This window comes from Terrapene carolina, unplaced genomic scaffold, assembly GCF_002925995.2.
Source record: "Terrapene carolina triunguis isolate 2854851 unplaced genomic scaffold, T_m_triunguis-2.0 Scaffold210, whole genome shotgun sequence".
NCBI classification, from domain to species: Eukaryota; Metazoa; Chordata; order Testudines; family Emydidae; genus Terrapene; species Terrapene triunguis.
Genome location: NW_020664561.1, coordinates 11,702,618 through 11,729,762, shown reverse-complemented (window position 1 = coordinate 11,729,762; position 27,145 = coordinate 11,702,618). Strand labels below are relative to the sequence as shown.

The 27,145-nt window shown below is 43.2% G+C and overlaps 1 protein-coding gene across 2 annotated transcripts in view; it reads right to left on the bottom strand.

Annotated features, from left to right (window-relative positions):
- Window positions 1–7,873: 7,873 nt before the first annotated feature.
- LOC112105864 (glycosaminoglycan xylosylkinase) overlaps window positions 7,874–27,145 on the bottom strand; it is a 31,333-nt gene continuing 12,061 nt past the window's right edge. For both annotated transcript variants that reach the window (XM_024198853.2, XM_026655391.2), the window contains exons 3-8: window positions 25,967–26,053; window positions 22,667–22,776; window positions 19,327–19,498; window positions 15,021–15,212; window positions 10,823–10,882; window positions 7,874–8,615 (exon numbers count right to left, since the gene is read on the bottom strand). In XM_024198853.2, coding sequence (XP_024054621.1) covers window positions 8,384–8,615; window positions 10,823–10,882; window positions 15,021–15,212; window positions 19,327–19,498; window positions 22,667–22,776; window positions 25,967–26,053 — 853 coding nt within the window. In that variant the 3' untranslated portion in view covers window positions 7,874–8,383. The remainder of the gene's footprint in view (window positions 8,616–10,822; window positions 10,883–15,020; window positions 15,213–19,326; window positions 19,499–22,666; window positions 22,777–25,966; window positions 26,054–27,145) is intronic.

Below are 27,145 nucleotides of genomic sequence, written 5' to 3'. Positions count from 1 at the left end.
ATTCGATTTTTGGCAACCGATTGTATAAAGTCAAGTGTATGCGGCCACACTAAGCACATTAATTCGGTGGTGTGCGTCCATGTACCAAGGCTAGCGTCGACTTCCGGAGCGTTGCACTGTGGGTAGCTATCCCATAGTTCCCGCAGTCTCCTCCGCCCATTGGAATTCTGGGTTGAGATCCCAATGCCTGATGGGGCCAAAAACATTGTCGCGGGTGGTTCTGGGTACATCTTCCCCCTCCCTCCGGGAAAGCAACGGCAGACAACCGTTTTGCGCCTTTTTTCATGGGTGAACAGTGCAGACGCCATACCACAGCAAGCATGGAGCCTGCTCAGCTCAAGACAGCAGTCATGAACATTGTAAACACCTCACGCGTTAACGTGCAGTTTATGCTGAACCAGAACCTGCAAAAACAGGCGAGGAGTCAGCTACAGCAGTGCGGCGACAACAGTGATGAGGACATGGACACAGAATTCTCTCAAACCGTGGGCCCCAGCGCTTTGGAGATCATGCTGTTAATGGGGCAGGTTATAGCCTTGGAACACCGATTCTGGGCCCAGGAAACAAGCACAGACTGGTGGGACCGCATAGTGTTGCAGGTGTGGGACGATTCCCAGTGGCTGCGAAACTTTCACTTGTGTAAGGGCACTTTCATGGAACTTTGTGACTTACTTTCCCCTGCCCTGAAGCGCCAGAATACCAAGATGAGAGCAGCCCTCATAGTTGAGAAGTGAGTGGCGATAGCCCTGTGGAAGCTTGCAACGCCAGACAGCTACCAGTCAGTCGGGAATCAATTTGGAGTGGGCAAATCTACTGTGGGGGCTGCTGTGATGCAAGTAGCCAAAGCAATCACTGAGCTGCTGTTACCAAAGGTAATGACTCTGGGAAATGTGCAGGTCATAGTGGATGGCTTTGCTGCAATGGGATTCCCTAACTGTGGTGGGGCGATAGATGGAACCCATATCCCTATCTCGGCACCGGAGCACCAGGGCAGCCAGTACATAAATCGCAAGGGGTACTTTTCAATGGTGCTGCAAGCACTGGTGGATCACAAGGGACGTTTCACCAACATCAACATGGGATGGCCGGGAAGGGTTCATGACACTCACGTCTTCAGGAACACTAATCTGTTTAAAGGGCTGCAGCAAGGGATTTACTTCCCAGACCAGAAAATAACCGTCGGGGATGTTGAAATGCCTATAGTTATCCTTGGGGACCCAGCCTACCCCTTAATGCCATGGCTCATGAAGCCATACACAGGGAGCCCGGACAGTAGTCAGGAGCTGTTCAACTACAGGCTGAGCAAGTGCAGAATGGTGATAGAATGTGCATTTGGACGTTGAAAGGGTCACTAGTGCATGTTACTGACTTGCTCAGACCTCAGCCAAACCAATATCCCCATTGTTATTGCTGCTTGCTGTGTGCTCCACAATCTCTGTGAGAGTAAGGGGGAGACCTTTATAGCGGGGTGGGAGGTTGAGGCAAATCGCCTGGCCGCTGATTACGCGCAGCCAGACACCAGGGCGATTAGAAGAGCACACCAGGAAGCGCTGCGCATCAGAGAAGCTTTGAAAACCAGTTTCATGACTGGCCAGGCTACCATGTGAAAGTTCTGTTTGTTTCTCCTTGATTGACTCATTCCCTGTAAGGAAACCACCCTCCCCCCCTTCAATCACAGTTTGCTTTCAAAGGAAATAAAGACACTATCATTTAAAAATCATATATTCTTTATTAATTGATTATAAACATAGGGAGAGAACTGACAGGGTAGCCCGGGTGGGGTTTGGAAGGAGGATAGGAGGGAAGGAAAAGGACACTTCAAAAGTTCAAAATAATGACAGCCTTTTGCTTGGGCTGTCCACTGGGGTGGAGTGGGCGGGTGCACGGAGCCTTCCCCCCCACGTTCTTACACGTCTGGATGAGGAGGCTATGGAACATGGTGAGGGGGGAGGGCGGTTATACAGGGCCTGCAGTGGCACTCTGTGATCCTGCTGCCATTCCTGAAGCTCCACGAGAAACTGGAGCATGTCCATTTGATCCCGCAGTAGCCCTAGCGTTGCATCCTGCCGCCACCTCTCGAGCGTCCCTCCTCTCTTCACGTTGGTCCCTCCTGTCCTCACATTCACTGGCATCTTTCCTGTACTTTGATACCGTGTCCTTCCACTCATTCAGATGAGCTCTTTCATCGCGGGTCGATTGCATGATTTCCGAGAACATTTTGTCTTGCGTGCGTTTTTTCGCCGCCTTATCGGAGATAGCCTTCGGGACCGAGGAGGGAGGCTTGAAAAATTTGCAGCTGCGGGAGGGAGGGAAAAAAGGGAGAGACGTATTTAAAAAGATACATTTTACAGAACAATGCTTATACTCTTTCACGGTGAACAATACTATTCACATTACATAGCACATGTGATTTCGGTACAAGGTCGCATTTTGCATCTTATATTGAGTGCCTGCGGCTTTGGTGTTAGAGATCACAGACGCAGGGCTGGGCAACAGAATTCAGCTTGCATGCGGCCATGGTAAGCCATTTTCTTTCGGCTTCTGCAACCTTTAGTAAAGCAGCGCCCTCCTTTCCCATACCAAGCAAAGCCCGTTGAGTGGTGCGGTTTTCCTGTTAACGTGCAGCAGCAGAAACCAAACTAACCCCCCACACCACCCATCCAATTCTCTGGGATGATCGCTTTACCCGTCCCCCCCACCGCGTGGCTGGTATCAGGGAAGATCCCTGCTAGCCAAACGCGAAAAGCTCAGCGCCAATGCCCCCCCACCGCTTGGCTAACTGCAGGGAAGGATTTCTTTTCAGCCACAGGCAAACAGCCCAGTAGGAACGGCCACCTCTGTCCCCTTAATTAAATTCCCGTATTTCAACCAGGTTACCATGAACGATATCACTCTCCTGAGGATAACACAGCGAGATAAAGAACGGATGTTGCTTGAATGCCAGCAAACACCGGGACCATATGCTGCCAGGCTTTGTCATGCAATGATACCAGATTACTTGCTACTAGCATGGCATGGTCAAGTGTCCTACCATGGAGGACGGAATAAGGCTGCCCTGCTCAGAAACCTTGTGGAAAGACTTTTGGAGTACCTCCAGGAGAGCTTCATGGAGATGTCCCTGGAGGATTTCCACTCCATCCCCAGACACGTTAACAGACTTTTCCAGTAGCTGTACTGGCCGAGAATGCATCCCAAGTCCTCAGGGTAAATTAATCTTTAAAAAACACTTGCTTTTAAACTATGTTTTATATTTACAAAGGTACACTCACCAGAGGTCCGTTCCATGGCCTCATTTACTGGGATAATGCCTTGGGAGGGTACTTCAGTGAGGCTGAGAAAAAGATCCAGGCTGTTGGGGAGAAGGGAGAGCTGTGTGCTCTCCGCAAACTTGTCCGCCTCCTCCTCCTCATCTTCCCCGTCCGCAGAATCCTCAGGCATGGCTGAGATTACCCCCTCCTCGGAATCCACAGTCAGAGGTGGGGTAGTGGTGGCGCCCCCCCCCCCTAGAATTGCATGCAGCTCAGCGTAGAAGCGGCATGTCTGTGGCTCTGCCCCCGACCTCCCGTTTGCTTCTTTGGTTTTCTGGTAGGCTTGTCTGAGCGCCTTAACTTTCACGCGACACTGATATGAGTCCCTATTGTGGCCTCTCTCCATCATGCCCTTGGAGATTTTTTCAAATGTTTTGGCATTTCATCTTTTGGAACGTAGTTCTACTAACACGGAATCCTCTTCCCATATAGCGATCAGATCCAGTACCTCCTGTATGGTCCATGCTGGTGCTCTTTTTCGATTCTCGGACTGCATAGTTACCTGTGCTCTCCATGCTGGGCAAACAGGAAATTAAATTCAAAAGTTCATGGGGCTTTTCCTGTCTACCTTGCCAGCGCATCCAAGTTCAGATTGCTGTCCAGAGTGGTCACAATGGTGCACTGTGAGATAGCTCCCAGAGGCCAATAGTGTTGAATTGCGGCCACACTAACCCTAATTCGAAACGGCAATGTCGATTTCAGCCCTACTCCCCTCATTGGGGAGGAGTACAGAAATCGATTTTAAGAGCCCTTTATGTCGAAGTAAATGGCTTCGTTGTGTGGACGGGTGCAGGGTTAATTCGATTTAACTCTGCTAAATTCAACCTAAACTCGTAGTGTAGACCAGGCCCAAGTCCGAGTCTTAGGGAGACAAGGGACTTTCCGGACTCTCTCTTTACTCCCTCTCTCTGAGAAGGGCTTCCAGCCACAATAGGAGTTGGAAGCTAGTCATAAATAGCTGCCAGTTTAATGCATGTGTCGCTGACTGCTGTGTGTACTGGTCTAATGATGCAATCCAGAACAATTGCTCCTTTCCTGATGCAGACCCTTGGGGTGCATTTTCTAATGCCAAAACATTTGCATTCGGGAGACTACTTGAACACGTGTGCATTCCTTTGAAGAGTCCATTGCAGATACATTTCCTTGGCCACGCCTCTCCTAATCTGAACAGCTATTTTGCAAACACATTCCACGTGGCCCCTCTCTTAAAAATGCACTACCAGCGCCCACTTTTGAAGAAACTACCACCAAATATAGTAGCACAACACAAAGTTTAAGCCACTGTGTGTTGGGAAACCAGAGCAAGAGACTTAAACAATCCATCAATGTTTTATTAAAATTTTTATTCACACGTTTCTTTATGCAGAGTTTGTCCCTGGGGAACACAAATAGAAAGTCAGGATTGCATTTGTTTTCTCTTCTTACTAACAACCTTCATTTGTGCAGCTGCTCCCCGGGGCAATCCTCTGGCAGCTCCAAGACAGGTGTTTGTTCCCAGCTCCAGCTGCCACAGCAAATAAGTTACCATCTTAATAAATTATTATTTTTTAATTGACGTTTGTTTGGCAAGACTCACTCCAGTTCATTACGTGCCGTCAGAAGAGCAAATTAGAGCGTTTCCTCCACCCTGTTTGCTGACTCAGGCAGGAGATAAATAAAACTAGGCTAATAAAGCTCGACTTAATTAGTTCTTGATTTCTGCACCGTGACTATTAACACCCCCAGAACATCTGGGGCCAGTCATGTACCACGTGTGCATCTGTAGACTGTGACAACTGGAATAAGAGGGCATCATGAAAATCTCAATGACAAAGCCTAGCATCTCTTACAAATGAGGGATGCCAATTTTTAAAGGTACAAGACAGACCCCACTGGCATAAGGATGCCATTTTTATTTCTACTTTGGGGTAGCCTAGCTTTAGGTAAGAAAGGACACAGTGTTTCTCTCTGTTAGCCTCATGTCCAGCCCTGAGCAGGCTCTTCCAATGACCTTCACAGGTAACATGTCATAACATCCCTGTATTTCTCGCTTCCACCCTTCTCCAAAGTTGCCTATTCACCCCTTTTCCATTTATTGTTAACCAAAATGCAGTGCTTTAATTCTCTGACGGTCACAGTGCGGGAAAGCAGGCTAGTAAATCTCAACTCACTTTTCACTCTGGAAGCCAGAGAGAAAGCAAACAAAGCTCTTTACACTAATTTCATTTTGTGGCAAGATCATAGTTTTAAACAAAAACCCACCACCAAATGCAAATGAGCAACTGTAAATTAAAATCCCAATCCCACCCAATATACTTGACTCTTCCCACATCATCAAATGTCATGGCTTATGCTTCAAAACAGACAGGAAGAACAGATTTGTGAGATCATGCAAGCCACACCATTCATTATTCTTCTCTCCTTGAATAAGTTATCTTCGGTTTCACAGTAACTATTTAATGCCAATGCACACCAACAAAGCTTAATTCTGCTACCCTCACTCATTCCAAGTAGTACCTTACTCCACAAGTAAGACTACTCACAGAATAAGGCACTACTGGGATGAGTGAGGGTGGCAGAAGAGGGCTCTCAAAGATGGAGAAAAGAGCCAACACTCCCCATGCACACTCACAATAAACTAGTTTATGCTGAAGCAGTTCTGCTCTGATGGAAGCCAGGAGGAACAATTCACAGATAGTAGGAAAGAACTCACTCAAATGAAGTTTGCCTTTGAAGAGTGAATTCAGTGCTCGTGAAACTGGAATGATAGGCACTAAAGTCAGGTATACTGCCAACAAGTATTATACAAAATTCTCTCTCAGCTGTCAATGCACTTCAGTCCTTTCCTGTAGCACCCACTACTATTCCAGTCCTAAGGCTACGTGTGTAGTGGGTTTGTGACATGGATGATGGCCCAGAGGGGAACTAGAACAAGACCAGACTCTTTCACTTATGCTCTAAGCATGATGTGAGCCCAGCTCCCCTCAGGAGATAAGTGTCATCAGGCATTAGTCTATTAACAACAGCATCTGCAGTTCCTCGGGACAGGTTGTGTAAACACCCCCACCTTGAATAAAACCAATTGCATTTTCAAAGTAATCTCCTCCACTTATACCTGCTAGATTGGCTATGGCAGCAGGTGCATCAGCTAGAACACTGAGTTACTTTTTATTTCTATTCTACCTTGCTGCATTTCATGAGGATAAACACCTGCAACAGAAAGGACAATCTCCAACTGCCAGCCACACCATGGCAGAGCCAAAGAGATTTTTAAATCGGCAATTAGAACAGATTTAAAGAAAGAAAGAAACAAATCATAGGAGGCCAGGGAAAGCACAGAAATGGAGATCAACTTGCTGCACTTTGTCTTGTATCATCTAACGTAGTGCATACAAAAGCATCCCCCCAACCCTGCTATTTCTAGGAGGAAGCTTGAATAAGATTATTGATCCTTTTGTGTACCATATTAGCTACACACATCAAACTGATGCAAGGCCAGTAGATGTGGGAGTGTATTGAAAAAAATCCTCTTTTGCTTCTGGAGCCATGGATTTAAATAATCAATTTATCATAAAGGATGAGTTTTGTGGCCTCAAGCTAGTCTATAACAGTTTGAAATCTCTGCTAGAGGATGACACAGGACCAACAGAAGAGGAGAGCTTCCAATCAAAACTGAGGTGCACTGATAAATGCACAGGAACATGTGCATAGAACTCCTCCATCATACCCTCTTATAGACAGCACGTATTTTTCATGAGCATCAAGTTTGCCATACAAAAAATGCCCCGCAAACTAACACAAGGTAGAATTCCAAGACAACCACCAGAGAATCAGTATATCACAGCATGAATTATAGAGGAGCAGTTGGGAAAAGGAAAGAGGCCAACTGAAGTTGCTCAGTTTAAGAGCTCTGCCACAAAAGTCAATGTCTGGCCTTCTACAAAACCAACAGCACTGAGAACTGTGATTGCCATTGGGAGTGGTGGGGATTAAGCCCTTCAACGCCACAGGCACAGCAGCCAATACTTTCTGTAATCCTCAGGCTCTTTGTTCACAGCTATTGGCTATCTGTGTAGTTGAGCAAGAAGCCTGTTCCTAGTTTGTATTACATACTCTGCTCACCCCATTTATAGGGCCTACTGTAAGAAGAATGATCTGGCTAAGCGGAATCTGCTCTGAGAACTGACTTTATCCTGCTTCTCAGCTATAACACAAAGATAATTTTGTTAATATGGACATAGAATCATGGAGATATCTGCTCTGCTATATTCCCTATGTACAGAAAGTAGTGCTGGTCCATGTAGTAATTTCTTGGGGAACAGATATTAATCATCAGCCATTGGATGGATCTTACTGATGTAAAAAAAGCTTGCCATCTCCTCACCTTCCAATTGCATGGATGGATTTTCACTAGCACTTAACATTGAAGCATCATCACATTTGATCACTGAAGCAGATCCCACTTTCCAGCATCTTATTAACGAGAAGATAGCTGAGCAGCAGACACACCATCTCCCACCCCTATTGGTGTTTGCAAGAACATTCTACCCCAGTAGGGGGCACTAAGGGGCACTATTTATTTATTTATTTATTTACCACTTCCTCTTTTTTTAAAGAGGCAGTAAAATGCCTAACCAGCTCACAGCTGATTATATACAACCCTGAATTGGACTAAAACCTCATAAGAGCATATTAAGAGTGGGTGGCTGTGGAAAGAGAATGGGGAGGGGACCGTAGTGTTCCATCTCCACTGTCCCCTCTAGAACCAGCCCAAGTATTACTGTTTGAATTCCACTCTCTTTTTCATTAACACCAGCAGTTGTGTTTTCCCAGTGCAACGTCCACTGCCAACAATGGACACACCATGACGGCGAAGCTGCCACTGTGGCTACAGGGCTGTCCACGGGCTCCCAAACTCTCCACCTTCTCTAGCTACTGTCAGCCAAAGATAAAGACCACCACCACTTTTTTCCCTGGCTCAGGAGCTTTTCCATTCATTTCCAGTCCATCCTGGGCATAGCCATTCAGAACCAATTGTGCTGTTTTTCTATCATTTGTTTTAAAAAAAAGGAGTTTCCATCTGTTTTCCATGAAAGTTACAAATGGGAGAGTGTCATCCTGTCTTCCACCAGCACAATGTCTGGACCAAACTGGTCTGTGCACTGTTTCACTGTAGCCAGGATGCTCAGGAGCCGCTGGTCCATGGCATCCAAGTGAGGGTCGGAGAGCACTGGTGAGATGGGGTCATGAGACATGGCAGTCTTTAAGGCAGACTTCAGCACTCCATTCTTCAGGTAGTTCAGTCTGTTCCAGGTGGAAACCCGGATGCTGGAAAAGAAAGATGAGCACACATCATACTAGTGCACACAGGACTTCCAGTCTAAGGTCCCATCAGCACTACCATATAGCTGCTCCGTTGAGGAGTCCAGTTACAACATGATTATGCCTACATAGATGGGAGCAAATTATAACTGGGTATCTCTCCGCACTCCCAAATATGATTGTAACTAACATAATCCAGACCTAAAATGTTGGTAGCAGATGAAGGTGAAGGGAAAGTGATCTAATACGTTGCAATTCTTCTAAGAATTGCTCCATGAAAGCTCCTGACAGGAAGAGCACAGCTAGGTCAGTCTGAAGGCTTCCCAGACACAGCTGGAGAAGGGAACTGAGTGAGAGGTCTGACTGCTAACCCAAAACAATGCTTTACTCCAGTCAGAACTGAAGAATGCTTTACTCAGCATTACTCCAGTCAGAACTTCATCAACCAACAATCAGTCATGGATGAGAAAAGAGTCAGATGATTAACCTTCCCTACCATGTTCTTTCTACTTTGCCATTTAATCTTTTCACACTATCGCATTTGAACTGTTTTCTTCTGGGGAATCTCCTGGGATTCCTCCCATCAAAGTTGCATGTTGTAGCAATTTGCCACAGCTGATGTCCTGACTCACCTAGCTCCCTTTGGAGTTCATCACTGTCACTGAGTGTTAGGGGAGGGTGGTGTCACCCATGTTACAGGGTACTCCCTATCCCCAGGGGAAGCTGTGAATTCTGCAGTCAAAACAATTGAAACAGATTTTAGCACATTCACATGGCTACCATAGAACATTCTGTTTACAGGCTTCCCTGCCTAGAGGTGTGAGCTGTCCATGGACCACCTGGGCTCAGTGAGAATGAAGACCAGAAGAGCAGGGAGCTGTTCAATCTTCTGCAAGGATGGAAGGGGAATTGCCTCTGGAAACCTCTCCTCTAGGACTGTGTTTGGAGGAACTCGAAACAGAGGACACAGACTCCAAAGGAGCCACACAAAACAAGAAAAAGAAAACATTTAAAAAAATTACTAGGGAAAGCTAAGGAAATTTTTAATCATTTTTTAAAAGCGTTTCTATTTACTTACTTCATGCTCCTGTTGAAATTTCAGTTTTCTGCAGACTTTAGTGTGCTACAGAAACCAGAGGTGTTACAAAAGAAGGTAGGTCAAATGTGCTGTAGTATATAGGGGCTGTATTGGCTGTACTTGCAATCTGAGGAGCTGAGCTTCCGTACTCTGCAAAGCTCCTGGTTTCCAGAGACTCCGAAGAATTCAGGAGACAAACTGAACCCTCGAGGGGCAGCTCATGGAACTCTCAATAGACTGGCCTATTTTAAAAAGTGATGTGATTTTCATTTCTCCGTTTGCGTTGCCCTGATGTAGCACAGTCATGCAAACTACTGCACCGATTTCCTTTGTTTGGGTTTTTTAAATGCTCATGCAACATACAGCCTATTTGTTAACTGGACAAGGAGAGCAGAGCCCACAAAAGCAAAGAAAGGCTGGCCTCGTCAGGTAAGCATGGGGCCACAGAACCCAGAAATCAACAGGTTGCAGGAGACAAAAAATGAAAAAAGCAGGATGGGGGTGCAGGTCACAGGGACAAAATGAGGGATTCAGAGTGGGACAGTGAACAGAGAATCCCAGACAACGCCCTCTGCTCTAAGGAGTCAAGGGATACCCTGAAGAACTCTGCCTGGATGCATGCACAGACAAGGGACAAGAAAAAGGCCTCACAGGCAGAGAACACCCTTCCCTCTACACAGCACAATGACTAGCAGTTTTGAAGGCTCAAGTCCTCCATATAACCCAAAGCAAGAACCGCACAGGTAGCAGCGGTGCAAGCTTCCACACACTGCCTTGCCACTGTACCTCAACCCTCAGAAGGGACATCAGGAATGAGGGTGGTTTAGTTGCCATGCCTATCCAATCCTTGGCTTCTGTCAGTGAGAGTTCCAATGGTGATGCAAACATCTGTCCATCAGGAACTGGCCAGAGACCAGTTCATTTCATATAAGCCACTGAACAGCTGCAGATGGAAGCTACTTGTCATTACTGATCAAAGGTAAATTTGAACCAGTGACCTAAAAGAGTTCTATGTATAACCTGCATGTCTCCAGGCTGTCAGAGGGCTTCAATGCTATGAATTTCAGTGTGCTCCTGATTTAGATTTGGCAATTGCGTACAAATAAACTCAATGGCTTCTCTGTGACTTACTTACATGCAGCACTGATAAAGAGGAGCTAGGATGCTTCTCTCATCCAGGGAGGGGTTTCCAAAACTGAAAAACAAATTAGAAGCAGGTGAGCCAGCTGAACACTCAGCACCCTTTCCGACCTCAGCAGATTCTGTAAGGAATTTGAAATCAATAACCAAACAATTCCATGCTCCAACAACTCAAATCAGTGAAGCTAAAACATTCTCAGCCCATGACCAATTAGACATACAACTCCCAACAGTTTCTGTTAATGTACCCAACAAACAGCAGCAGCAGCTTTAGTTTTTATAGTTCTTTACCCTGCCAAGCCACCTCAAGGCACTTTAAAAACAAGCTGTGAAGAACTTTAGGGATGTAGCCCACATTGCTGAGCTAAGGGGGAAAACAAGTGGGATATCAGTTTAGACAAAGAATGAGCGTATCAGCTCCCTGACATTCCTGGACAGGGAATGAATTGAGGAACAGCCACCTGACACATGTAGATCCCCAAGTTGGCCAACCTCGAGCTGAAGGCCAGGGACATAAAATGCTAATCAATTCTAACCCATCTAAACCTCACTATCACCCTTTCAGCTGGAGAACTGCCAAAAGGACTTCATAGTATATTTTGGGCTCCATTGAAATAGATGCCAAATAAACTTGCACAGAAGTTATTTTTCAGTCACTTATAAATTTAATTTAACAATTTCTTCACAAGCCTAACGAACAGCCTGCTCCTTAACAAGGGAGCAAAATCTGGAGCTGTTTTATTCATCTGAGTTGCTAAGCATAAAAAAGCCTTAAAACATCAGAGTATTTTTTCACACTTCAGTAACTCAAAGACAGCTGAAGAGACTTGACTCAAAATGTCAGAAGAAATTCACTTCTGGGGCTGAGATGCCCCCAGAGGAAATTGTTTCAGAAGGGTATGAGCATGTGAACACAGGTAGTTATAACGAAAACACAGACATAACCCATCACTATCACCATCGCTATCCATTGACTAATATGTAACTCTCTCCCACTCTAATGCCAGGACATTTTAAAAAGCCACCATTTTTGTAGGATCCACCAAAAGACATCTGAGAGCAGCAGCAATTAACTAATATTCCTAAAGAGGAATACATCCCTGCTGGCATCATGGAAGGAGTCATTGAAGGGGCTGATGCATAAACAGCAATGAAAATTAAACTGAGCCATGTTTATTTCAGACAGATTAGAAATACTCACAATAAGAGAAAGGAGCAGGAGAACCCAATACTTAAAAGGGAAGAAAGGCCAAGAGTAACAAGAAGGAAATGGTATTTTCAAGCCTTCTAAGGGTCTGTCTAGATGACAAAAAAGGTGCTTTAAAATCAAGTTAGCTACCAATCATGGTAGTTCGTTGGTAACTCAACCCCAAGGTTAAGTCTTCACTAAGTTAGGAAGTATTTTTAACCAGTGTTATCTAAGGTACTAAGATCATAGTGTAGCAAAGTGATTCACCAGTTGGAGCACCTCACTGGGGCTAAGAGCGGTGCTGCACAGTTTTATCCTTTAGTTGTCTCCGTTCACCTTGTGACTTATCCCTCAAGCTGGGTCACCTATGGTCTCACCCTTTTGAAATAAACCAGTGTTTTCACCCAATAGTCCTGTGATAAATGAAGGGGGGGGGAGCTCCCTTTTATGAACAGCCAGCCAGCAAGTAGCTATAAAATCCCTCTTAGTAGCTGTTCTCTAATTGCTCTACCTGTAAAGGGTTAAAAAGTCTCACTGCTATGCATAGGTAAAAAGGAGTGAGTGGGCACCTGGCCAAAAGAGCCAATGGGAAGGCTACAACTTTTTAAAATTGAAACAAGACTCCCCTTTTGTCTGTCTGTGTTTGTTCTCCAGGAAGAGGTAGACAGGGCTGCAACTATGCTGTAAGAAGCTTGGGGCCAGGTATAAAAAAAAATCATCGGTATCATACCTAGAAACTACTCATTTGAAACCCCAGATATGTAAGTAGACCAGGAAATGTCTAGGAAGACGCGATCAGGTTTATCTCTTTTTATTTCTTTATGGCTTGTGGACTCCTCTGTGCTAACCCCAGATGCTTTTGTTTTGCTTGTAACCTTTAAGCTAGACCTCAAGAAAGTTATTCTTGATGCTTAACCCTTGAAGTTTTTTTTTTTAATCTAGCAAATGCCTAAGTTCCCAGATGATTTTTTTTTATTAATAAAATTTACCTTTTTTTAAGAACAGAATTGAAGGTGTGTGTCTTAAGAGGTTTGTGTACGTTGTTTAATTAGCTGGTGGAAACAGCTGATTTCCTCCCCCACCCTCCCCTTTCTCAGCTCTTCCTCAGAGCGGTGTGGAGGGGGACGAGGGGGGGGAGGAGTTGGATTGGGTTTGAAAGGGCTTGAGGGTACCCAACAGGAAGGAATTCCCAAGTGTGCCTTCCTGGGTTCGCAAAGGGGTTTTGCATTTGGGTGGTGGCAGCGTTTACCAATCCAAGGTCAGAAAAAAGTTGTAACCTTGGAAGTTTAATAAAAGCCTGGAGTGGCCAGTATTAATTTTTAGAGTCCTTGCATGACCCCACCTTCTGCACTCGAAGTGCCAGAGTGGGGTATCAGCCTTAACAAGTCCCTTCCAGCTACCACTTAAAAAACAAAAACAAAACAACCACCTTTAATCCTAGTAAAGACAAACCCCAAATGTAGAGTTTCACACCTTTAAAATAGAAGGGAAGCTTTGGTTACATAACCCCCTAATACAATTTTAAAGGTGTTAAAACTGTCTACACTGAGCCTATACCTATACTACAAGCTAGGAGTGTGATTCCCACCCCACACAGACATACTTGTCCTAGCTCTCCCCTGAGCTAGCACACTAAAAATAGTTGTGTAGCCAAGGTAGCACAGGCAGCAGCCGCACAGGCTAGCCACGCCAAGTACATACATATGGAATTCAGGCTGTTTTGTACTTAGCACAGCTAGTCCCATGCCACCACTGCAGCTGCCCATGCTACCTCAGCTACACTACTATTTTTAGGACACTAGCTCAGATGAGAGATAGCACAAGTATGTCTACATGAGCTAGGAGCCTAACCACCTCTTTTACTCTGTTTAGCCATGGTGGCTTTTTTTGGTACTCTTACTATGGTGTTTTTAAAACGTTTTCACACAGTTTGCAGGCATTTAACTCGTGACTGTTTGTATTAAAATCTGTTTAACTAGCTTCGTCATTTTTTGTGGAGTTCCCCTTTTTGAAGTTAAATGCTACTGTGGTGGGTTTCTTTGGTATTTCCTCCCGCCCCACCCTCACAAGGATGTTGAATTTAATTACATTTCAGTTGCTATTACCAAGCGATTCAGCTATATTCACCTCAAGCACTGCCTCTTCCCTGGTGGGTTCCAGGACTAACTGCTCCAAGAAGCAGTCATTAATGGCATCTAGAAACTTTATCTCTGCATCCCATCCTGAAGTAATATGTACCCAGTCAGTATAGGGATAGTTGAAATAAACCATTATTACTGAATTGTCTATTTTTTATAGCCTCTCTAATCTCTCTGAGCATTTCACAATCACCATCCTGGTCAGGTGGTTGGCAGTATATTCCTACTGTTTTATTCTTATAATTCAAGCACGGAATTTCAATTCATGAAGAGTCTATGGTACTGTTTGATTCATTTATGATTTTTACTATTTTTGACTCTATGCTTTCTTTCACATATAGTAAAAAGAACAGGAATACTTGTAGCACCTTAGAGACTAACAAATTTATTTGAGCATAAGCTTTCGTGGGCTAAAACCTACTTCATTGGATGCATGCAGTGGAAAATACAGTAGGAAGATATATAGATATAGATATATATACACATACACACACACAGAACATGAAACAATGGGTGTTACCATACACACTATAATGAGAGTGATCAGTTAAGGTGAGCTATTATCAGCAGGAGAGAGAAAGAGAGAGAGAGAAGGAGAAGAAGAAGAAGGGGAAAAAAGGAAAAAAAGAAAAAAAAAATGTTGTAGTGGTGATTACCACTACAAAAAGTTTTTTTTTTTTCCCCTTCTCCTCCTCCTCCTCTCTATTATTATATTATTTGAAAGGATTTGCCATAAGGAATATTGACAGAATTTTAGCTTGAGCTATTGCAATGGCTAACTATGGGAAAGGCAGAGTGGGGGAATGGATAACTGCGTGCCGCCTTTCTCATCACCAAGTGGCCGCCAGCACTAATATGCTTCCTACCTTTTGGCATTGTCCAGGAGGATGAGCATACTGGCTCCTTCATCGTCCTGGAAGCTTTCATAGTGATGTCGGTCAGCATTCCCAATCAAATAATCAAAGACGGCGGTGTCAATGATATCAAGGAGGCGGGGGCCTGAGTCATAAGGTGAGGTCTTCTTCACAGCATCGCAGTAGCTCTCGTCATACTCCCACCTGCAGGCAGACAAGGGGAATCAAAGCAATGTCAACCAAGATGGCAATCTACTGCAACCCCCAGGCGCCCCGAAGAAGAGACTTGAGCACTTTGCAACAGTTTTAGACAAACATATCAGCTGACCTTTCAAGTTTTGTTTATAGTTGTCTTTTTACTCACTTATCAAAGAGAGTGGTGTTTAAAAAGTGGATTTTTTTAGGGCTGTCAATTAATCGCACTTAATTCATGCAATTAACTCAAAAAAATTAATCACGATTAATTGCCATTTTAATCGCACTGTTAAACAATAGAATATTAATTGAAATTCATTAAATATTTTGGATGTTTTTCTACATTTTCAAATATATTTTCAATTACAACACAGAATACAAAGTGTACAGTACTCACTTTATTATTTTTATTACAAATATTTGCACTGTAAAAATAAAAAATTGTATTTTTCAGTACACTATTCCTACTGTCTCAATTTATTTTCCTCCATCCAATCCAACTTCTCTCTCTACTGAAAATGACCCAAGCAAAATTACCAGTGACCCCTGCCTGGCCAAGTCTAAAGGCCTTCTCTGTCTACTCATTCTCCTTTATAGCACACAGAAGGAAATATCAGGGTTAGAGTTACTGTGCCCTCTCCCTTTAAGAACTGAAGGTCTGCTGCGGGGGCTCAAAGGGGATAGTTCTGGTCGCAGCAGCAGAATTTTGGTGTGCTATGAAAAGACTGAGCTGAAATGGGGTTGTGTAAGCTGTGTGTGTGTTTTTGGACACTAAGTTTAATAAAATCCAGTTTTAAAATGGTCCCTGGTCTGGGAGTGTAACACCTTTGACACAATGATCGTCCTTTATACTCTGAAAACCTCACCTGCACGCATTTCCATGATACAATTTGTCTTCTACTTCTGACTACTCCTTCAGAGTTTTGTTTGGAAGCACCCCATTTTCTTCTCCACTGGTAAGCTTTCAGGGTAGAGCCCTGCGTGGGATTTTTTTTAATCCCGCCCCTGCTATTATAGCAGTGGGTGCTGCAGGACCTGCGGGATCCCAGTCCTGCTGCAGGGCTCTGTTTCAGGATTCTCTGTCTTCTCTCCTTTCTATATACTCATTCTCTATGTCTGGGGTCCTCAAACTCTTTCATTCTGCAGAAATCTCTTATGGAACAGTTCCATTCCCAATACCCAAACCCACAGAGCTTACTTCTCAAAGTATTTCAATCTTTAGACCACCAGGAAGTGCTCCATGGATAACATTTTGAGAATTGTTGCCCACCCCAGCAGTTTCATGCTGATTTCACAACGAAAATTTATCTCCAGTGTCTACCCGCACTACCCCATCCTCAACATCCTGCCACTGTTTCAACCTCAAAGTGGCAAAAGGGACAAAGTGGCTTTCCTCCCAAAGCTTTTCTTCCCCCTTCATTATCACAGTTAACAACTCCATTCTTTTCCTAGTTACCAAGCCTTGCAACATGGGCGTTATGTCCACCTCTCCACAGCCAGGCTCTTGCTAAGCCTTGTTTCTTCCTCTTTCTCAAATCCATTCTTCCTCTCCGCACAATCTGCTAATACCCTGATTTATGCCCTGCCCATCTGCCATCTTTACTAGTAATAAGTACAACTTATACAGCACCTTCCATCCATGGATCTCAAAATTCTTCACAAAACATTAACTAAGACTGAAAACCCCTAAGGAGGTTTGTATTCCCATTTTACAAAACGGAGAGGTTAACTGACCTGCCCAAAGTCAGAGTGAGTCAGCAGCAGAGGCAGAAATAGAATTTCGCTGCTATAACCATTACCAATGCTGTCTCCAGAGGACAGGAATAAGTTCTACGCTGGCCTCCCTGTATCTCACCTATCCTCTATCCAAAATACTGTGGGCCAAAGTCTTCTCCTCTTATTGCTCTGACAGTCCTCAAATCCTTTCACTGGCTTCCTCCTTTTCTTCCTGCATCAAGCCCAAACTCCACGTCTTCACCTTCAATATTCTGTACATCACGCCGACATCTCATCTTATATTTCTTCCTATGCCCCAGGCACACTCTATGTGTTACTCATACCACTCTCCTAAATGCTCCCCTGCCTCCTCCTCACAGTCTTTAATTCATATTTTTTATGACCGCTCTTACTCCACTTGGAACAGCTTTCCCTTTCCCCTGCACCATGCTACATTCCCCTTTCTATTCACCATTTGTCAATCAAGTTACCACACTGAGCTTTCTCCAGCACCATCTGCTCCTACATTTACTTCTGATAATTTGTATTCTATTGAAGAGTTTAATTGTGACTCCGAAGGTCAGGGATCTTATCTAGTACATGGTTGTTGAAAGCTATGTACACTAAAGCACTAAATGAATAATGTTAAACAGGATTATTCAAGACAGAACAGAAGCAGCAGCTTTGAGAAGAAAAACTCCTACACAAATATCTTCCATAATTAGGAGCAGCAGAAAGGACATTACATGTCATATGGAACATATGCATATTTCTTCCCCTAATCCTGAAGACAGGTTTCCAAAGAGTGAAAGCAGCAATATAGTTAAGTACATGACAAAAGAGCAATGTTATTTGATCCTATCTGCATGGGCAAGAACAACGTATTTTATAACATAAGGATTGTCAGGTTAGACCTGGAGCTTGTCTACACAGTGGGGTAAGGCACTTTATGGAAGTGTGATTTCTGAAGTGCACTAAAGTGTTGTGCATTTATAGTCCACATAGACCCTGCTGGTGTGCTTTAACATAATGGTGTTTGAAATAGTACTATGCTAGAGCACACATGGGAACTTATAATGCACACCAACAGGGTTACAATTAATGCATAACACCTTAGTGTGCTTTAAAATCATGCCCTTATAGTGTGCATTACCCCACCATGCAGACAAGCTCTAGCTCTCACTCCAACATGGTAAAACATAGCATAAATGGGCCCTCTAAGTTGAGAAACAACTTCTTAACAGAAGCAAAATGTTTCCTGTTCTCTTTTCCACAAATACATCATCAAGTGATCCATCCCGTCATCCATTCCCAGCTTCTAGCAAACAGAGACTAGGGACACCATCCCTGCCCATCCTGGCTAATAGCCATCGATGGACCTATCCCTCCATGAATGTATCTAGTTCTTCTTTGAACCCTGTTATAGTCTTGGCCTTCACAACCACCTCTGGCAAGGAGTTCCACACACACAAAAGTTCAGATTCTTTCTGTGAATAGCTAGCTAGTTAGAAACTGATGTAAATAGCTAAACCAAAAATCTAGTTCAGCAAACAAGATTTCAGGGGCTGAAAATGTTTTTCTGGTCACCTGTCCTGGATCAATGCTTGGAAAAGTTTACTGAGCTTGAAATCATTTGGGCTAGTCCTGGCAAAGTGTTTCTAACCTAATGAGTTTTTGAGATACCGTGTCTGTCTTATAACTTTCAGGCCCACACTGGTCTCCGTCTAACAGTGCTCTTTGGACATGGGTCCAGATCCCTACATGTTGCTAGTATACAAACAAACAACTTTTCAGTTCTAAACTATTTAAGGTGAGATATACTTTGCACAAAATACACAAAAATTTGATCTTTAAAAAAAAAAAAAAAAAATAGGAGAGAACTTCATCTCTTCCAAGCTCCACAGAATCTCCCTCAAACACACCGAAATTACTTTGGTATGAAAGCTTTTGACATAGGTCCACAACAAAAAAACCCATAAAAATAGAACCAATAAAAACCCATGAAATTAGGCAAAAAGACTACTAACTCAGTGTCACAGGGTTCTGTTGAGCCAAATAGGGGCACAGTATAAAAGAAAGCCTCAACAGTGAGAGGTAAGCAGCTGAGATTCCACAGTCAACTCAGGTATGGCTGAATCACTCACTGACTTGTGTGGCAAGTTACTTTCCAGGGAAAAAGTGGGGAAAAAAATGACACTTAGCATTCCTGGATGTCCATAGGATTTTTTCCCTCTCCCTCAAATTAATGCTTGTCCCATCAGAGGCCTTCACTAGTAGTTCTGGTTCAAGAAAACTGGCTGAAAGTTCCTTTGGATCTTGTGAATCTTTAAACAGCCCAAGACACGGCTAAGCATGCAAAGATTGGTGTACTCTGAACTGCTGCAGTAGGCCTATCGGGTTCTTATACCTGGCCAATTTGCCTTCACGGTAAGTCCTTCCCCAAGGATGCCGGTGCTTCTGAAGAGGCCAGACATCAGGCAGCCATAGCGTGACTGACCCCTCCATGGTATCTCCATCAGCACAAGCTGGTTCTGTTTCTCGACAATAGTAGCACTTCCCATAGAAACAGGTACTATTACCTTCAAAAACAAAAAAAACATATCACAAGAACAGCAGTAACGCTATGGAAGCCCAAACAAAAGAGAGGAGCAGCCTGAAGGACCTTTAGAGAGATTTCCACAAAGAAGTCCTTTCAACAGTTCACTTCATTTCGCCTTCCTCTTCCTTCCCTCAAGAGGAAACCAAAACTTCTCTTTTTCTTTTGGAAAGAAGTTCCAAATGGAGAGATAACCAACAGGAAATTATTCATCTTTGACAAGATGAAAAGCTCACTTTAAAAGGATCCAGTGAATAGACAAGGGAAAACACACACACAAAAAACTACATTAGAAGAACATTATTAAGTTTGCAAAGTCAAGCACTCAGACATTAGGAAATTCAAAAATTTCTTGTGCTCACATGCTCAGGGTCTAATGGACTGCATATGTCTGGTTGGGAAGGAATCTTCCTCCAGGTCGCATTGGCAGTGATTCTGGGGGGTAATTTGCCTTCCCCTGCAGCGTGTGGGCACGGGTCACTTGCTAGGATTATCTGGGTATACCTCCTTTAAACTTGTCCATGCCTTTACAAAGGACTCAGGCACTGGTTCATCTCTGTCCTTCCTAGTCTCTGCTTGTAGCACATAATAGCCTGACTTAATTTCGGTTGTTGGATTTAGCAGGAGGGGGCTGGTGGCCTGTGATATAAGGAGGCCAGACTATATGATCTGGACGCCCTTTCTGGCCTTAAATTCTGTGACTATGACATTGAACAACGAAGAGGAAACAAAATACTGAATTAGTTGCTCATTAAGTGAGCACTAACATCCAGTGCAGTGAATGAGAGAGGGGTCTAGTGGGAAAAAATAGTATCTGATCATGCACAAAGGGGTCAAATTAAGGTCGCACAGGCAATCTTAATTCTGGCATTTCCTAACTTCTGAGTGCTTGGCTTTGCAATCTTAATTATATTAAGTTTTTGTGTTATATCCTAGGTTTAAAAAAAAAAAAAAACAAAAATAAGGCGCAAATGCGGGGGGGGAAATTCTATCATTCTGACACCTACTTGGGTCATCTGCAGGATTGGATCCTTTAAAACTCTATTGCAAAGACCTCTGCCATTCGAGCAAATGGAGTAGCTGATAGCAATAGTAGGTTGTCATCCTCTATGTGGACTAGTTCTGAGCGGGGCGGTGGATGGGACACTGCCAGAGGATTTCACTGCTTCTGACAGCAGAGAAATGATGAGACTTAGGAATCTTATGTTCCATTCCAGGCTTTGGAGAGAAGTGTGTTCTAATAGGCAAAGATTCTTCTGCCTATCCTTCCCTGCCCCCTCACCTTGACCCCTGCTGCTACATCCTTCCAATCTGTTTCACCCCCATCTCCAAGTCCCAGGCTGGGTCTACACTACAGCGGGGGTCCGACCTAAGATACGCAACTTCAGCTACGTGAATACCGTAGCTGAAGTTGCGTATTTTAGGTCGGCTTACCTGGCGGTGAGGACGCGGGAAAGTCGACCGCTGCCGCGCTGCCGCCGACTCCGCTGCCGCCTCTTGCCGAGGTGGATTTCCGGAGTCGACGGCAGAGCGATCAGGGATCGATTTTACCGCGTCTTCACTAGACGCGGTAAGTCGATCCCTGATAGACCGATTGCTACCCGCCGGATTGGCGGGTAGTGAAGACATGCCCCCAGTCTCTTGCCCAGCCAGCCCTAGTTCCTCTGCACCTTCTGGCTCCTCATTCCCAGTTTCCCCTCTCAGCTCCTCATTTAATCTGCTTCTTTTCTCCCAACCTCCAGTCACCCTACCACCTTGTCCTCTGCACCCCATCACTGTAGGTTTGGCTCTTGTCTCCTTTGCTTTCAAATCAGACAGATTCCCCCTCCATGCTGCTTTGGCATCAGCAAAGGGAGCACTGACAGCAAAAGAGACACTGGCTCCATGCTCCATGTAACACTCCCAGCCACAGCAAAGACAACAGCTGCGACTAGAGAGAGAGAGAGAGAGAGAGAGAGTCCTCCTTTAGACCCTGGCTGCAGCCTGCCTAGTGGGGATGGAATCTTCACATTTTTAAAAGGATAATAACTTGGCCAAATTTAGTCAGATTTCATAGGGGTAGCAAAAGGCACATCCCTGACACAAAGGCCACCATGTTTCTAAATTTCAAGTCCCTATTCCACAGAATGGGGGCACAAGAGCTCCCCCCCTTAAAAAAAAATAATAAGTTGCCTGAATTTTTGAACATAGGCGAAACAACAATTTTTCATTAGCCTCATTTTCTGAAACAGCTGAACCATTTTGACTGAAATTACAAAAACACACACAACCTCAGCATGAGGCAGAGACCTGGCATGGTATATTTCAGCCTGAACAGTTAAAGTTTGGCAGAGTTATAAACAACTGAAAATATAGTCTTATAACTGGAAGCGTCTGACAACCTTAATAATAAGTGCTACCAGCCCTGCCTATCATACATACATAAAAACAATACATTGTTAATGAACAGTTGTCTAAATACGTTTTCTGACAAAGAAATATGATACTTTATAATCTGACTGAAGTACTAATGGTTGTAGCACAGGGCATTTTCTGAGGCATAATGACCAGCTGGCAGGACTCTGCCCTTGAGCCATTAACCCCCAGAAAATACCCCATCAACATTACTACTATAAATTAAATGTATGAAACTGTTCTGGGACATCTAGTTATGAACATCTTATCCCGTTCTATAACCATGTTGCTATACCAGGCACACTGTTGGTGCTACCCAAACATCATCATCCATCACCATCTTGTATATTAGCAAGCCACATCATTCCAACCGTCCATTCAGTTTACTCAGAGTAAAATATAATTCCATGTTTTCAATTCAGGTCTATTTCTAAATTCTTCTGACTGCTTTTGACATTAGGAAGAAAATACTTATTCAAACAAATATCTGCAAAAGAGAACGTACAAAAATTACAGGCAAACCAAAGTATTTTTTGTTGAAAAATAATCCCACCCCCCTTTCCCCACCAAACAAGGTTATACCAGTGTTAAAATCCCTCCGAAGGGCTGGAAGCAGTTTATCAGGTTCCTATATAGTAGTTAACTGTTCTACAGTTATGTCAGTTTCCCACTGCTTTTTTTTGTTTTTGTTTTTTTTTTTTTTTTAAATAAACATGCTTATTTTCAATGGGCTGCACGATACCTAGAACCCACTTACCCAGCATCAGGAATGTACTCAGCAGCTGCTCTGTTGCAACGGGTTTGATCTCTGTACGCAGATTCACAAACCTGCCAATCACCAGTGGAGCTCGCCGGAAACCCAGAATTCTGTTTCGGGGAGGGAAGAGGGGTGACAAAGTATGAGCATTTTAACAGGAATAGCAGTTTCAAATCTAAAAACCACATCAGATCTCCAAGCCACTGAGCAAATTCAAAGATGGTTGCCTTATAACAGGTGCTAAACTTGGCACCCCATTGGAAATTAACCCTTCACCATTTGTACCTTCTATCTTCTTTCAAGACTTTCCTTTGGCTAAGGAGGGCTGGATGTACGAGACTCCCTTTACAGCCCATCAGCAATGCTCCTATATTGGTCTGAGTGGTCACTGCAGAGCAGCATGAGATGCACCTTTTCTTCAAGGACCAAATACAGTGTCTTCACAGAACTCAACCCCGGAAATGAGACCTCATATCACAAAATATATTGTCTCTCATGTAGCAGCTCAGAGCAAACACCACAGGGCCTTGGGCTGGCCACATGGAAAGATAATTTATACTAATTCCCAGAAACCACCTGATAAACTCTGTTGTAATTTAAACTCCAATTCAGTTAAACTTGAGAGCAGACAAGCTGGTTTGAGAGAACTGGGTGTCTTTGGAAAACACAAAGACATTTAGAAACATGAGAGAGGTGGGAAAGATAGTTTAGCAGGTAAGCACAAGTCTGTCAGTGAGTTCTGTTCCTGTGTCTGTTAGACTTACTGTGTGACCACAGGCAATTTGGGTGTTTAGGGTGGGATTTTCAAAAGTGCCGAAGTGAGTTTGGAGCACAAGTATCAATACAATTTGCACTCTTAACTCACTTAGGCACGTTTGAAAGACCCACCCTTAACCTTTATGCCTCAGTTGTCCCCTCTGTAAAATGGAAATACTTATCTCACAGAGGTACTATGAAGGTTAGGTCTTTAACATTTGTAAATTGCTTTTAGAGCCTCAGACAGAAAGCCCAAAAGAAGTGCAAAGTGTTATTCAAAATAGGCAAAGAAGAATGTTTGTCTTAACAAATCATGCCTGAGATATACAGGAGAGTAAAAGAGTCCAACAGATTTGGATGTGTGCAATTATCTAATTTGTATGAGCAAATGTGATAGCCATATGCAAAGGGACACAGAATTAAGACTATTTAAAATAGGTATCCTTTGAAGTGTCAGCATCAGAGTTAAATATTAGCACCCTATTGTGATGAATGGGAAAGATGTCAGTTCACACCTCACCAGAACCATTGCTTAGGTATAAGACAGCACTACATGGAATCATATTCAAGAGGTCATCTTTGCAACATAACCACAAGAAACATACTTAAAAAAATAAAAAAAATAAAGCTTGCAATTTGAAGTTGTCGTGGATGCCAGAAAAAAATAGTACAAGTGGTCCAGATCCACCCCAGGTGTCAAACTCATGCTCCACAGAGACCCCTCCCACAGATCTAGGAGCAACAATTTTCGGCTCTGAAAAAACTCTGATCAGACCTTCTTAACTGAAAGTAGGCAGCTGCCACACAAGTCCTGAAGAGGTTGTAAATTACGAGAAAAAGTAGGAAAATCCAATCTCTCACTGGACAGCCCTAGAGAAACAAGAACCCAATGGCATTGGGGCAGTATCCCTTATAGAAACAGAAACTTTACTCAATTTAGTCCAATATAATCCTATTGTAGGAAAAAGTGTGGCTGAGAAAGGATATCACAGTGCCCTATGCAGGAAAATAGACCCTACTTTGCCTCCCTGATTGTGAAATATGAAAGAAAACTGGCATAAAGTTCAGAGCAAAAATAGTCTGAATATGTTTTGCTTTGTACAATTCAACACAGCAACTGTCATGCTAGATCAGACCTATGGTCGAACGTCCAGTATCCTATCTCTAACCGAGTCCAGCACCAGACAAGTCAGAGAAAGGTGCAAGAAACCACCCAGTTCCTAACAGTTCACAATTGGCTTAATATCTCTTCTAAAAGCTATTGTAGTATTAACTATGTGACCAAATCCCTTTCTGAATCTTGCTCAGTTTTTGACCTCAATGATATCGTCTGGCAATGAATTCCACAGCTGAATTGCATGTTTTGTGAAAATATATTTCCTTTTATCAGTTTTGAATTTGCCCTCTTTCAATTTCATTTAAACTCCCTTTGTTCTTGTGTTATGAGACAGAACAGAACGTTCCAATTCACCTTCTCTAGATCATTCATTATTTTGTATACTTTTATCATGTCCCCTCTTATTCACCACCTCCTTTCTAAAGTAAGAGATTCCAACATTTTCACTTTTTCTTCATATGAGAGGTTTTTTTTCATTCCCCCAATTATTTTCTATACCCTTTTCTAAAACCCCTTCTAATTATGTAATAGCCTTTTTGAAATGGAGTGACCAATACCTCAAGCAGTATTCTAGATGAAGCTGCACCACTGATTTTCCACTCCTTATGTATCCTAACATCTTATTTGATTTTTTGACAGCAGCTGCACATTGAGCTGAGGTCTTCACATTGAGCTGTCCACAATGATTCCCAGACCCCTCTCCCAAATTGATCATTAATTTAGACCCTTCTAAGGTATATGAGTAGTTGATTTTTTCCCTCCAGTGTGAATTACTCTGCGTTTACCATCAATATACTTCATTTGTCATCATGTTACCCACTCACCAACCTTGGTTAGGTCCCTCTGATGTGCTTCACAGCCCTCTGTGGACTTGACTAACCTAAATAACACTATATCATCTGAAAAAAAAAAAAACTGCTTCCTCACTGCTCACCCCCCTTCCCAGATCACCGACAAATATACTAAACACAAGACCTAGTACAGAACTTTAAGGCACCCTCATTCTTCACTTTTTGACAAGATGAAAATTGACTATTTGACTCACTGTCTCTTGGTCAGTTTTTGATCCATGATAATACTTTACCTCTCACCCCATGACTACTTAGTTTCTTTAGCAGTCTCTCGTGAGGAACCTAATTAAAACCCTTTGAAAGTCTACGTAAACTGTGCCCATCTTGTTCTTTTTTATCCATTACTTTGTTGACATGTGCAAAGCATTCTAATAAGTTAGGGTGATACTATTTCCTTTCGCAGAAACCTTGTTCATTGGACTCTATCATGTCATGACGTTTTATAATGTTTTTTGTTCTACTCAATGAGCAGGTTGGAAACTGATGTCTCAGGCACCCTCTCTGAAGTGAACTGGTGCAAAAAAACCAAAACAAAAACAAGAGAATAATTAAATAGTTAACCCAATAGTTCCATACCTGTCCAAGTGAAAGGCTGCCACCTCCGCATTGTGTCTGTCATATCCAGCATATGGCTCTCCTTCTACTACGTAGTCTCTGGCATATCTGTAAATGCAATGAATGATGGAAAAACAAAATGATTTATGGGGGATTCTCCTCAGTAAAGTTAAGAGTCACACAAGCAAGAATCATTGAAGTGAAATTGGCTCTGGGTCACCTCTAAAATGATTTCTTGTGGGAGAGGAGGACTGAGTTTAGTGAGATTAAAGAGTGTAAAGATTAGCAGAGAGGTACATAGTGAGAACAGGGTAGTCACGCATTGATCTGAGTCACCTGGTAAGCTAGGACCAGTCAAACAAAATGAGTTTTAATACAACCAAAGCGCAAGGTCATACACCTCAGAGCAAAAAATACAAGCCATACCTATAGAAGACTCTATCCTAGAAAGCACTGACTCTGAAAAGGATTTAGTAGTCATAGTGGACAAAACTCAACATCAGCTCCTAGTGTGATGATGTGACAAAAAGTGCTAGTGCAATCCTTGCATGTATAAACGGGGTCAATAACAGACTGAGAGGTGACTTGATTACAGTGAATAAGTATCTTCCTAGGGCAAAAATACCAGGAATTAACAGGCTCTTTAATCTAACAGAAAGAGACATAACAAAAATCAATGGCTGGAAGCTGAAGCCAGACAAATTCACTTTAAAAAGAGAAAAAAAAGTGCCTTCTAATTTGAAGGTGATTAACCAATGTAACAAACTACCAAGGAGAATGGTGGATTCTCCATCTCCTGATGTCTTCAAATCAAGACTGCATGCCTTTCTGTAAGATATACTTTAGTCAAACACAAGTTACTGAGATCAATATGGGGGTAACAGAGTGAAATTTTACGGCATGTGATATACTAGATGATCTAATAATTCTTAAAATCTGCAGCTAGTTAGTGCAAGTTAGACAATTAATAGCGCTAGGGACTACCCAGAACAGGTACAGCAGCAGTGCATGTCTGCCACAATATCTGCTAGTGTGCTTTAATCCTGACCCACCTTTTGGTTGAGAGGCTAGTTTATGACTAAGGCTACTATTTAATCATGGGTATTTTTAGTAAAAGTCATGGACGGGTCACGGGCAAGAAACAAAAAATCATGACCCATGACCTGTCCATTATGTATACCATAAATACCCGATTGAGTC